General features: G+C 40.8%; 1 protein-coding gene across 1 annotated transcript in view; it reads right to left on the bottom strand.

Moving 5' to 3' along the window:
- LOC103057595 (uncharacterized) overlaps positions 1–13,615 on the bottom strand; it is a 78,898-nt gene that overhangs the window by 22,576 nt on the left and 42,707 nt on the right. Inside the window, exons 27-32 of the mRNA XM_088139223.1 lie at positions 11,452–11,617; positions 10,663–10,801; positions 6,245–6,398; positions 4,620–4,715; positions 4,226–4,366; positions 3,445–3,650 (exon numbers count right to left, since the gene is read on the bottom strand). Of these exons, the coding sequence (XP_087995349.1) occupies positions 3,445–3,650; positions 4,226–4,366; positions 4,620–4,715; positions 6,245–6,398; positions 10,663–10,801; positions 11,452–11,617 (902 nt within the window). The remainder of the gene's footprint in view (positions 1–3,444; positions 3,651–4,225; positions 4,367–4,619; positions 4,716–6,244; positions 6,399–10,662; positions 10,802–11,451; positions 11,618–13,615) is intronic.

Here is a 13,615-nt window from a genome sequence, read left to right as displayed (position 1 = left end):
AGCCTTTAGAGACCCCTCCCAAACCTTGGCATACAGTTTCAACGGACTTTATTACTGATTTGCCTCCAGTGAAGGGCTATTCTTCATTACTGGTGGTTGTGGACTTATTTACTAAGATGGCTCATTTTATACCATGCAAGGGTCTACCTTCTGCTCAAGCCACAGCACAATTGTTTTTGGATCATGTGTTCTGACTTAGAGGAATGGTGACTACATTACAGAGGCAGTCAGTTCTCTTCTAAGTTCTGGAAAGCGCTTTTTGGACTGTTGAAAGTGCGCAGCCAGATGTCGTCAGCGCACCATCTGGCTACCAATGGAGAGGCGGAAAGGACCCATCAGATGTTGCAACAGTATTTAAGGTGTTATACTACATACAGCCAAGATAATTGGCTTGAGTTAATCCCTTTGGCAGAATTTTCTTACAACAATTCAGTGCACTCTTCAATTGGGATGTCCCTGTTTCAAGCACTCTATGGATGGGCCCCCCAGGTTTCACCACAGACTGTCTCACAAGGGGGAGTGCCAGGGGCAGCACATTTCTTAAAAGAGCAGCAAGCAGCTCAACAACTATTGTGGGAGCAATTAGCAAAGGCTAAACAGACGTACAAGAAAAACGCTGATGCCCACAGGCAAGCAGGTCCATTGATTTCAGTGGGAGACAGAGTCTGGTTGTCTACTAAGTTTTTAGTTTCCAGCAGGCCATCCAAAAAATTGATTGACCGCTTTGCTGGGCCATATAAAGTGTTGCAAAAGGTGAATAACTTAGCTTTCCGATTGCAGTTGCCATCATCCATGAAGATTCACCCGGTTTTCCACCGCTCATTGTTAGTGAAAGAGGCTCCTCCAAGTCCTTTGAGAACATACACACCCCCACCCCCTCCAGTTGTGGTTGAAGGAGAGGAGGAATACGAGGTAGAGGCAATCTTGGATTCTCGTAGGAGGGGGAAAGGTATTCAGTATTTGATCCACTGGAAGGGTTATCCCGAAGCAGACCATTCTTGGGAAAATGCAAAGAATGTTCATGCCCCAGAGCTGGTCATTGATTTCCATAGGCGTTTTCCAAGCAAGCCGAAGCCTCGAGAGCTGTCTGGAACTTCAGCAGTTAATCTACAAGAAGAAGGAGGGGGCAGCGCACTGGAGGAAGGTTTGGTATGGAATGTGGGGGAGGAACAGACTCGAGCTGGCAGCCCGCAGCCTTCCACTTCAGGCTGGCAGATGGTAGGAGGGAGGGGGGCCAATACTATTAATGTTGTAGATGTTTTTCAGGACCCAGAGGAAGAATGTATGGAGGAAGCGGCAAGTGCTGAATGACCATCCTCCTCGGACATGTCATCTCTCCCGTCCTTGCCAAGTTCTCCTGAGAACTCTGAGGGGGAGGATGAAGATGGAGGGAGGGGTGATGTGATGGAATGGCATGGGACTGGAAGGGGGGTAAAGAATGTGATCTTGTCTCCAGAGCAACGCGCTGGAGATAAGAGGCAAAAGCTGACGCACCCCTAACATTCCAGGAGATAGTGAATTCCTGTTCCTGGGAACTAGCCAGCAGTCTGAGAAGATTTCTGTAAACAAGCACTAGCTAATAAACCTTGCTGATTGAACCTGCACGGTCTCCAGGAGTTCCTTGGGCTAGGCCTGACAATAACAAAGATAAGTGATTTCATGATTTCAAAAACTGGACAGTAGAGGGGACTAAAGTTTTTAGGTAGAGGACAGATTTACAAACCTGTAAAATGTTGCAGAACATTATAACAATAAAAACACTGAAGACTTTTGAAGAATGGAATCAGAAAATAGTAGTCACAATATCAACACTGTCAGTAATGATGTCTGCTTCTATGATAGACTATGTCCAAAAGATGTTATTGAAGAAATGACAGATGTAGAACAAATTTTATCTGACAAGACAGAGATGGTATCAAAAGTGGATTTATAACTGATAGGCCAAAAGAATGATTTAGAAAAGGATGTTTCATTGGATCTACAAAAGAAGCTGACTGTGGTTTTAAAATTTAAAAGGGAAATACAAATGACAAATCAAGAGACTGACCTGGATAATTTTTTTCCTACTGGATTTACAAAAGAAGCTTCTTAAACAAAGAAGAAATGAGGAGAAATCAAATCCTATGACAATATTTGAATGAACTAAAGATTAAGACTGTTGGAAGTAAAAGGAAGGAATATAGAGTTGGTTTATACGACCAAGTTTAAAACAAGATATGTTGTTACTTCTGGCAACCCTTTATGGACTTTCTGCTGAGACCAGGACTGAAAAGATGAGGTTTTATGGATTTGTTTATACATAAGAGATGGGTTATGGGATGAAGAAATAAATGTTTGTAACCTTATGGGGGTGAAGTGTCACTAAATTTGTTTATACTGGTGATGCAGGTTGGAAGTTACTTCTTTATATATTTCCTTCCTTCCTTCCTTCCTTCCTTCCTTCCTTCCTTCCTTCCTTCCTTCCTTCCTTCCTTCCTTCCTTCCTTCCTTCCTTCCTTCCTTCTCTTTTTTCTTGTACTTTTTACTCCTTTATATTCTCTTTTCTTTAAGTTTAGTTTGTATTAAATTTTGCTATTATAATCAAAATTCTTAATCAAAATTACATGTGTGTGTGTGTGTGTGTGTGTGTGTGTAAGTAAATCACCTTCCAGTCAGGCTTAATTCCTGATAACTTTATGGATGAATCCATTGTGTTTTATTTGCAACAATACTAAAATAGTCTGTTGGTGCATTTTTTCAACTTTCCAGTCTAACCTATGGCCCCTGTATTTTATGGGGAACTCCCAACCAAGTACTAACCAGGTATAATCCTGCTATGCTTTTTGTAATTGGCCAAGATGGGGTAGATGCTGCCACCTAACCAACACCCAGTATGATTTATGACTTGGAGTTCGGGCATAAAATTTCATAGATATAATAGCTTTGTTCAGCCTGGGCCTCTTCAAATGCATTAGCCTACATGTCCTACAATTCTTAGATAGTTTAGCAAAGATAATATATGCATTTACTGACTGAAATCAAGCAAATGGCTTTCTTGTTTACTCAGCTCATAAAGTTGTGAAAACAGCGGGATGCAGATTATAAATACTTTCCATTAGAATCATAGTATGTAATATTTCCTCATTCCCAAGGCAGGGCAAGTACAATGGATTAGGTATCTGGTATCTTTCTATTTTTGTTTAACATACTGTGGGTATATTCTGATTTTCATTTAATAGAGAAGTTCAAGAAAGAAAAGTAAATCAATTTTTCTTTGTCCTTATTTATAAACAAGGATGCATACTGTTTGTTATTAATCTTATTTTGTTTTAAAATTAAATTTTATGTAACAAGAAAAACAGGAAAATGAAAGATAAAATGTTTCATTTTGTAATCTGCACTGCTGAGGTTTAATATCACTGAAACTCTAAATTTAAAGTATTTTTATACTAGGATGTAACTTACTCATACAATTCAGAAAACTGCTTATACAGAGGAACTGTGTTGATATCCTCAACTTTCAATTTAAGTCTTCCCCATTCTGCTTTTAACATTTCCAGTTGCTTCCATCGTATCAGATATGATCTCTGCAAGGCACATGAGGTCATTGTATCAGGTGGTGCTTCCAAAGTTTTTCCTTTTGCTTCAGCTGTTGATGTTGCTAAAACCTGCTGAAATAATGATTGAAAAATACAAGATTGGTTTTTAGAAACAGAGTTTAACAGAGCTGCAAACTGCACGTTTTGGTCAATATAACAAACTTGAAAAATGGAATGGATGTTTAAATGATTCAATGTCTACAGCTACCTTATGTCAGTCCACATTGATACTGGTACTCAGTGTCAAAAGATACTAAAGTACGCATTGTATTAATTAGCAATTGTAGAATATTCATATAGTTATGCTTATTTCTGGGTAAATCATTTAAACATTGCCCTGTTACTCATCACTGATCTATTAGGCCATTAATGTAAGTCACTGATATTTGACATGGTAATTCAGGGATTTTTTAAAAAATATGTCAAGTCATTCAAAGATATGCCCTCACGCAGTTATCTAATGTGATACATTCTAGCAAAAGTTGCAGCACATAATTTTTCTGGAGCTTGAACTTAACTTTATCATACAATTAATGCAAGAAATAAAAGAAATGTAGAGTTAAAACACTTTATTTAGTGATAAATGCAAATGTGGTCAGCCCCAAACAAAAGAAGAGAAAAGCCATGCACAGCTCCACTTGTTTTACCTTTCTGAAAGGTTTTTGCACTTCTCGGGAATCAGTCAGAATTTCAGAATTCCACAGAACATCTTCCATTACAAACTGTATCCCAATCAGCTCTCCATGAGCTACTTTTTGATCCTCAGCGCTCAGGCCACATAGACATAACTAGAAAAGGTGAGGTACCTTCAGAATTTGATGGGATTTTGACATAACTAAATCAATCAGAGATTCATCTGAGAAGTTCACACTAGGACATGAAATACGATTATATGGTACCGATATGTTTAATTCAGGTGTGGTGATACAACAGATTCGTTTGCAATGCAGTAAAGCATTTTAATTTCTGTAGTCATTTGCATTGTATTGGAAATACAAGGAAGAACTGTTTAAGATGTACCAACAAATAAAAGCCTCATACCTGCATGCTAGAATTTATGGGATTCAGGTTGCTTATGGTGACAGGAAATAGACTTCCATTTGCTAGGAAAGTCCTCCAGGGAAACAACATTAATGCCTAAAAGAAAAAATGATAATTGCAGAGTTCTAATATTAAGCATCAGGCACATACATATATATTACCTCTAGTATCCTTAAATCCAGTTTAACTGATAGAAGTGTGCATAGATCTGTGCTCGGCAGAAAGGGGCAGTAAAGTTCCAGAAAAAATGTCTATGGATGCTTCACCAGTTTATCATCACAGTGAAAATCCCTATAAGGGCACGCACCTGTGATTCGTCATATTTGCTCTTCATCTTCAGCCACTATCATTCTAGAAGCCTTCTTGCATTGCCTTTTTCTCATTATGTGAGTGCTATTAATAATATTCATGACAGTCTTTAGCCTGTGAAACTAAGCTTCAACTAGCAGGAAATGCACTAGAGAATTATTAAATTCATATCTGGTACTCCATGAATGGAACGAGACGCCATCCCCAATCTGACAGAAAATCTTCAAGCTTCCAGGCCTCAGAGTGAGCAGGGCATGCAGGTTGGGCAAGTGTCCAGCAACCTTGCTACCTCCTTGCTGGGGCAAACGGCAAGCTCTGCTTTCCCACACAGGATGGAGCAAGAAGGTCCCTATGAAACATCATGAAAGTCTGCTTGCTGGGCTCCCAAGCATGCACCAAAGCCAAATGGGCACTTGGCCTATGGTGGGCAAAGAAAGTGTTCAAGGACTAGAAGAAAACTAACATGAACATGCAGAAGAAACTATGCATATGAGCATAGGCCTCATATGCTATCAAGAGTAGTTCCTAGTTTACAAACAAAAAGAGTTAAAGACTTATGTAGAGAGCCAATGTGGTGTAGTGGTTAAGGCATCAGCTTAGAAACTGGGAGACCATGAGTTCCAGTCCCACCTTAGGCACGAAGCCAGCTGGATGACCTTGGACCAATCTCTTTCTCTCAGCCCTAGGAAGCAGGCAAGGGCAAACCACTTCTGAAATCTTGCCAAGAAAACTGCCGAGACTTGTCCAGGCAGTTGCTGGGAGTCAACACTGACTCTAAGGGACCCCCCCAAAAACTTATGTGCAGTTTTACCACCATCCACATTACAGTAGCTTGCAGGGAAACTGAAGACCACAATTTCTTATCACAGGGAAATGCTGGAACACCAGCTCCCCAGAAGTACAGAGCTATCATGGAAAGGAACCTATTGACTGCCATGAGGGAAGTCAAATGTTTTGGCTCAAATGCTCTTCTCCACAGATCTGTGTGGTGATTTGCTGAAATTTTGAGTTCAATCCTTACTGGCCAAACCAATTGCTAGTTACAATATCTTTTTGACTATGAAAAAGTAGGTCAGAAAAATATGTCAGTCCTCTGTAATAGATATTTCCTTAAACTTTTTCATTTAAGAGACACACACATATTCATATTTGTACCTTGTATTCTATGCATACCTTTCCACAGATGAGAAGAAAAGGGCCTCAGCTGTTTTTAAATGCTGAATAGAACTCTTTGGAGAATAGATGAGATATAAATATTTCTGAAAGATCTCTTAAAAGTTAAAGCAAATATATCTTTAAAAATCTAGTTTACTCACTCTCTGGCCCCGTGCATCTAATAGCCGTGGAATTTGGAGTTCAGAAGCAAATGCACTGCCCAAAACTGCATTACTCATGGGAGGCAATGCGTGGTAAATGTTGTCTGTAATACTCTGATATGCAGAAACGTATCCAGATGATAAAAATGTTTCCCTAAAGGGATGTTAGAAAAATAAAACAATACTGGAAAGACAAATGCAACTTCCAATTTATTCTGCTTAAACATTGCACCATGCATTTCATTTAAAGTTACCGTGACAACATCTGCCTAAAAAGTGGTCTAGAATTTCCCATTATTTTATTCCTAAATCCCTACCAAGATGCTGAAGATGGCCATAAAGCCTTTTCTCATAAAAAAAACACTGCTTCCTGTTGTTCCCCATGGAGAAAGAATGATTAATTTCAGCTGGTAATATACATATGCTCTCGGACCTCAATAAAACTGATTTGGAATGTTTCGTTCTTCCACCCTTTTACTCCTGTTTACACAATACATTTCCCTTGAGCACTCACAGCTCACACATTTCACCAATGAAGACATGTGCAGACTTACTTTTCATATGTGATTTTAAAGGCACTTGTTAAATAAAGTACTGTACAGGTTAAATAAACCAAAAAGGGCCATAATGGTCAGTGGTGTTAAATCCATATTATAGTTATAGCTTTCCACAAAATGTAAAAGTAAAACACCTTTTATAGCTTATAGAAACAAACAAAACAAAAATTCATTTCAATAAATTTTATTTATTTACACCTTTTAAAATTCCTTGTTAAATTACTATTCGAAAAGACCTGATCTTACACACACACACACACACACACATATACATATCTGCATAGGCTTGAACCCCCTCAGCCAGATAATCACAAGGAATACGCGTACAAGTTCAAGAGTGGAACTACCATCAGCCACCTCCTCTACATGGATGACATCAAGCTGTATGCTAAGAGTGAACAAGATATTGACTCACTGATTCACCTGACATGGATCTACAGTGAGGACATTGGGATGTCATTCAGACTGGACAAGTGTGGCTGGATGGTAGTAAAGAGAGGGAAGGCAGTTAAGACTGATGGGGTGGAACTGTCAGGCCCAGCCCAAGAACAACAATGAAACAGTCCAGTTGAGTACAGTTCCTCTATTTGCTTACACCTTATAGACAGAATCTTGCCAAACTAAATCTATACTACAGCAACTAGTGGATATACCCTATGAGATTCTAGGGAGTGGCTATCCTGAATCTCTTACTCTTCTCATGCTCCCCCTGTGTTTTATGTGTGTTATGTGTTTTATGTGTTTTATGGTTTTTATATTTTTAAAGCTGCACTGGGGTGGCATTAATTTCATTGTACAAGTTGTACAATGAATAAAGATTTCTATTCTATTCTATTCTATTCTATTCTATTCTATTCTATTCTATTCTATTCTATTCTATTCTATTCTATTCTGTGGACTATGCTACCTCTTGCCTCCTCCCCCCTCCTGGAATGCACCCCCTCCTTCCTGATAGCCTTGATCTCCCACATCACTCTCCTCCTCGTAGATTCATTCCATCACAGGAAATACCAGTGGGCCACGTAGCACGCATAGAGACCAGCTACAAGTACCTTGGTATCCCACAGTCACATGGGAACCACGATGAGGAGGCAAAGAAGACAGCAACATCCAAGTACCACCAAAGGATAAGACAGGTCCTGAAGAGCCAGCTCAAGAACAAGATCCATGCCATTAACATGTATGCCCTGCCAGTTATCAGATACCCTGCCAGTATAGTGAGCTGGCCAAAGGGGGACATGGAGGCTGCCAATGTGAAGTCCCGGAAGCTCCTCACAATGTACAGAGGTTTCCATCCCAAGTCCAACACCCAGAGACTGTATACCAGCCAGAAAGAAGGCAGATGGGGTCTGCTGAGTGCCAAAGCTACTGTCCTGGATGAAACCCAGAGCATCCAGGAGTACATCAGTAAGATGGTACCTGTCAGGATCTGCGCAAGCTACCAATTAAAGGCTATTAGAAAATATGCTTAAAATGTAGAATTGTGATGAATAGCTAATAGGTTAAAATGTTAGTTAAGACAAGAACCATGATTTGTATACCCGCTTGCTGGTTCCTGCCATAAAAGTCAGAATAATAAAACAACAAGTGCCAGGTGCAACCGTTATCTCGGCTAGAGGTGCCAGCAAGGTCGAACGGCTGTGAGACCCAGGAAGAGGCACGAAGAATTCAAGCAGGAAAAGTAGAATAGAGGGGGGTTAAAAAGAGCTCTGGCCAGGGAGGGTCAGTCTCAGCAAATTTTCTATGGATGCTGCTGCTTCTCAATAAAGAAATCTTTGCTGGAAACAAATAGAGTCCAGAGGATTTACTGATCTTGGGAATTGAGTGTGCAGACTCTGACAGTACCCAAAGATGAGCTGCTGAGAGAATGCCTGAGGCAGCAGTAGACATGGGAGGAAGTTCAAGTGGAGGAAGTGCCATGGCAAGACAAGCCTCTACATGGGATGCACCATTGACAGATAGCTGACATTGGGAAATCGTACCAGTGGCTGGAAAGGGCTGGACTAAAAGGCAGCACTGAGGCACTGATCATAGCAGCACAAGAGCAGGCACTAAGCACCAGATCCATAGAAGTAGGGGTCTACCACACTAGACAGGACCCAAGGTGCAGATTGTGCAGAAAGGCCTCAGAGGCAGTCCAGCACATAGTGGCAGGGTGTAAGATGCAGGCAGGAAGAGCATACACTAAACAGCACAACCAAGTAGCTGGCATTGTGTACAGGAACATCTGCACAGTGTATGGGCTAGACCCTCCCATGTCCAGATGGGAGATTCCACAGAAGGTTGTGGAGAATAACAGGGCTAAAATCCTGTGGGACTTCCAGATCCAGATAGGCAGGCCAATCAACCAGACATCGTGGTAGTAGACAAGGATCAGAAGACAGCAGTGGTGATAGATATAGCAGTGCTAAGTGACAGCAACATCAGGAAGAAGGAGCATGAGAAGCTGGAGAAGTACCAGGGCCTGAAGGAAGAACTAGATAGGATGTGGAAAGTAAAGGCCAAAGTGGTCCCAGTGGTGGTAGGAGCACTCGGGGCTGTGACTCCTAAGCTGGGAGAGTGGCTCCAACAGATCCCACAAACATAATCAGAGCTCTCTGCCCAGAAGAGTGCAGTGCTAGGAACAGCTAAGATACTGTGCAGAACCCTCAAACTCACTTTAACATCAGGACTCAAACTTGCTATTTATACACTTGAGTCTTTTTAAAAAGTAATAAAAATCAAGGCAATGTACTAGATGTAAGCATGCATGTGGTCCTGCTACTGTAAGTTTTGGAAACCTTGCATGAGACCAAATAAAGAGTCATCTGTGATTTCCCCCAACTGTTTTAATTCAGAGCAGCCTTTGGAGGGCATAGCCTGGCATGGAGGAACAATAGGTGGGAAAGATGTCTTTCTTTCTGGACGTACTTGCACTTCATACTATCATTCCCACCTATCACTGAGAATATAGTAACACAGGCAGATGAAGTTTTCTATCTAATCTGTATGGGAGATGAATGGATCATTTTAAATTGCACCCTTTCCCAGTTGCTTTATAATCTGCGGGAGAAAAAAATATGGCAGTATCTCCTGCTAAGCTCCCCAATCTGGTTCCCAGGTGCCAATGTGCCCTTGGAGACCTCCTGTGGCACCCACCAGGTTCTTGTCTTTTCTATAATTTTATATTTTTTAAAAAAGGGGTTCAATTTAAAAAAAAAATGGGAGTCAGGTCTTTTGCAAAATTGAAGCATCAGCCTTCAGCATTGCTTCCAATAATGCCCTGCATCCCAAACAGGCCCCATAAACTTCAGTAAACTAAATAAATACACAAAATGATGGGCATTGCAGTCCAGTGTTTATTTGGAAAGATGCCCATCTGCCAGAAAAAAAGAGCAAAAAGCAGGTAGGTGGTAGAGAGGGTCCTGCAGGAGGGCTGGATGAGCCAACAGAATCTCATAGCTGGTTATGCCACTTCTTGACAGCTATTTTGTGAGTAGGCAACTTTCTCTCCCAGCAGTCCTTTTGCCAGAGTGCCCCCAACTTTCTCTCAAAATTTCCAGTGTACCCTCCAGCCCCAAAGGGTTGGAGGGTCCCACCATATTTGTTCCCTACTAAGCAGAGAAGTAATGGAATATACATAGTTTTGAGTAGAAAACATACTCAGAGAAAAAGGTTGAACTGCCCTTGTTCTTAAAAGTAATCCAGGAGAAAGTTGCAAATAGCCTTAAAGTAAACACCTCTGATGTGCTTTGTTTTTATATCTTCTTTGATTTGCTCTAACCCCCTTATTGTTTTATGCTAAACAATGCTAAAACTCATTCATCATTTAATACATTAATCTTTCAGCTAGATTATGACACGATGAGCATTGTATCTTACCTCACTGAATATCTAACTGCTGCTTCAAATTGAAGAAACATCACTTCTTTGAGCATGATCAGCATGTGAGATACTTTATTTGGATCTGAGGGATTTGGAAGGCTGTCTATCTTTTTCTGTATTTCAAGAAGTTCAATTCCTAGAATCCAAAGAAGAGCAATCTATGTATTGGTTTCTTTGGCCTGTTTTTCTAATATCACATCAAATACTGCAATGATTTGAGCTCTATGAAAAACAAGCAGGGTGTTGCTAGTTTGACTTAATCTGATTAGGTTTTGCCTTGGGACAATATGAGATGAACCTTGGGACTGGTTTGCTTTTCCTAGAGCCTACTGACTTGGCTCAGGGAATTCAAAAGCTCTCATCTCATGAGACTTCCAGACAGATATACTAAGCCACCAGCAGAACCTTCAGTTTACTTGACGTGATAGCTGTCCCATCTATAATGGGATGCCTCCCCTGCCCTTTAGTTCCACCGCTCAGGAAAACATGGCTTTGCATTTGAAATCCTCAATGAACTAAAACCTCAACTGTTCTGAAATTGTTAGTACATTCAAAAGTGTAGTTCTATTTCTGCAGCCTGTGGGGCAAACCATTCTTCTAATAGAGAAAATGATTGCTAGTTGCCCCATCTTCCAGCTCTTCGCTCCATCAGCCATTATAAAACAGCTGCGGTCAGACTGTGACAAAGTAGATCAACTCCTTTTCCAACATCCACAACAACAAACAACTCCACTTTACCCCCAACCAGAACAGATCATACCCCAATATTGAGCAATGGATACTAACCAATCTGCTCAGTCCCTCCCCAGTCTGCTGTGAGATGTTCAGAAGGACACCTGTAATCCAAGCAGCCTGGTGCACTTCCAAGCTGAGCGAAACTGAAAATGTATGAAATAATGTCGTGAAAAGCTGCCACGATTTGTAATGTGTGCCGCAGGGCGCTACACCCAATCTGTGAAAAAGGGGGTTAAAGAAAAGAACAGTCTTTCAGAAAGAAACACAGATCACTGAGCAGTCGGCAATCACAAAAGGAAAGTAGTAGCCAGCTTCACCTGGTTTGACCTCTTCTGCACTGATCATCCAGGAGTCTTCCATTAGGCTGCAACCCAGGGAGAGATGGGGAGCACAGTTGCTCTACTGGCTCTACTGGGTGATTTGCCGTTATTGAACTGTTCCCATTCTGGCTGATGAGGTATGACGGCAAACAATACTCCACTGAATTAAAGCCCGGGTTATATCTGATCATTATAAGGACCTTACAACTTTCAGAAGTTGCACCTCTCTTTTCTCCTTCCCCTTCTCTTTTTGTTGTGTGTCTGTCTTTTGAGATTGCAAGCCTGTCGTGCTTTTATTAAATATGTAAGCCGTTTGATTGTCTATCCAACTCAAGAACAGGCAGAGAAATGCTTTAAAAAACTGACTGAGGAGATCAAACTGTCACTTATTAAAACTTTCAGAGAACTAACTGCTACCTTTAATAAAGGTTCAAAATCCTCTCCAAACAAGATCACTGGTCTTTCTGTATTTAGTTAGCCAGTTCTGCCAATAGGCAGTCTGCTTGGGTTGCCAAGTTGTAGATGTCAGCCTTGCGAGGTACGCCAGACAGGAAACACAGGCAGATGAACTAATTCTACCTTATTGTAAGGTTACATTAACAGAATCTTGCAAGTCTGAAATTACATCTCCTCCCCTTTACAGCCCAAGAAACTAGGGAGGGTCTCTTCTGAGCTGCTTTCCCCTCCAACATTCCTGCTGTGGGCTAAGCTGCCTTTTATCTGACCATTTCCTTGGCTGCATCTCTTCGCCCTGTATCCCAAGGTCATTGCCACATACCATTACAGTAAGTTACCAAGTTGCAAGCCCAAGTATTATTTTCTGGGTGAATTAAAATTTAATGAATGAACTTTGTATTTTACTTAAAAACAGTAGCACGTTCAATATTCAGGATTTGTCTAAGGTTATTTAAGCTTTCTACTATATTTATCTTTTCATCTCTTTTTCATAAGTAAGTTCCCACGCTGTGCTAAACCATGTCTGGGCAACCTATGGCCACAGACCCAAATGAGGTCCCCAAGTCCTCTTTTTGTGGCCCCAAGGCCTCCCTCTGACCATGATTGCTATATTATTTCATAAATCATGAGGAGATAAACATGAAAATACAAAAGATACAAAAATTGTAAGGTAAGCCCTAAAATAGTCCTATCCATTTAAAAAACAAAGAACACCCTCCAAACTGTCTCCCAAACCCCTGCCCTTCCACATGGGCAACATAGTCCCAGTCTTTTTGCAGCCCTCAGTTTCTCCCAAAATATTAGACATGGCCTTTGGCCTCTGAAGATTGCCCACCCCTGCATTAAACCATAATAGGGCTCAGCAGGATGGGTGAACGCTTAAAATTGTGGCATATTATGGATTATCCCAATGTATGAGAAATCAGCCAATCATGTCTGATTTAACAAACCATAGTTTAAACAACCATGGAATAGCATACTGGGTTAACCAAGTCTATTAGAAAATTGGAAGGAGCTCTATCACATCACATTATCTATTAGGTATGCGAGGAAGCACTGCAATTTAGCCCTTGCAGCAATTTGAGTATCATTTCTAGATTTCTAATATGGTAATATAGAAGAAAGGTCTGCTTAACTTGCTTTCTTCTATCTCTGCACATCATCCAGTAAAGATGCTGATAAACTCTCTGTCCCTGCTATCTGCCAAAGGATAGGCCAATCTTGCCCAAACTGCAGCATCCATTTGGTTGGACTAAGTCCCATAATTCCCAGTCAGGATAACTCTATGCTTTCTCAGCTTTCCCAGCACATCTGATTGTGTGTGAGAGAAGATGGGGGGAATCCTGTAAAGTATCAAATATCTTGGGTCACATCTCACCAGTCTTTTTAAAAATCATGATTTCCAATAAAATACCTTTCCTGTGTTATGTACATTTTCA

Source organism: Python bivittatus, unplaced genomic scaffold (assembly GCF_059951505.1).
Source record: "Python bivittatus isolate LINGU-HERP-01145 unplaced genomic scaffold, Pbiv_v1 ctg000020_np1212, whole genome shotgun sequence".
NCBI classification, from domain to species: domain Eukaryota; kingdom Metazoa; phylum Chordata; class Lepidosauria; order Squamata; family Pythonidae; genus Python; species Python bivittatus.
This window is presented reverse-complemented; position numbering and strand designations above follow the sequence as displayed.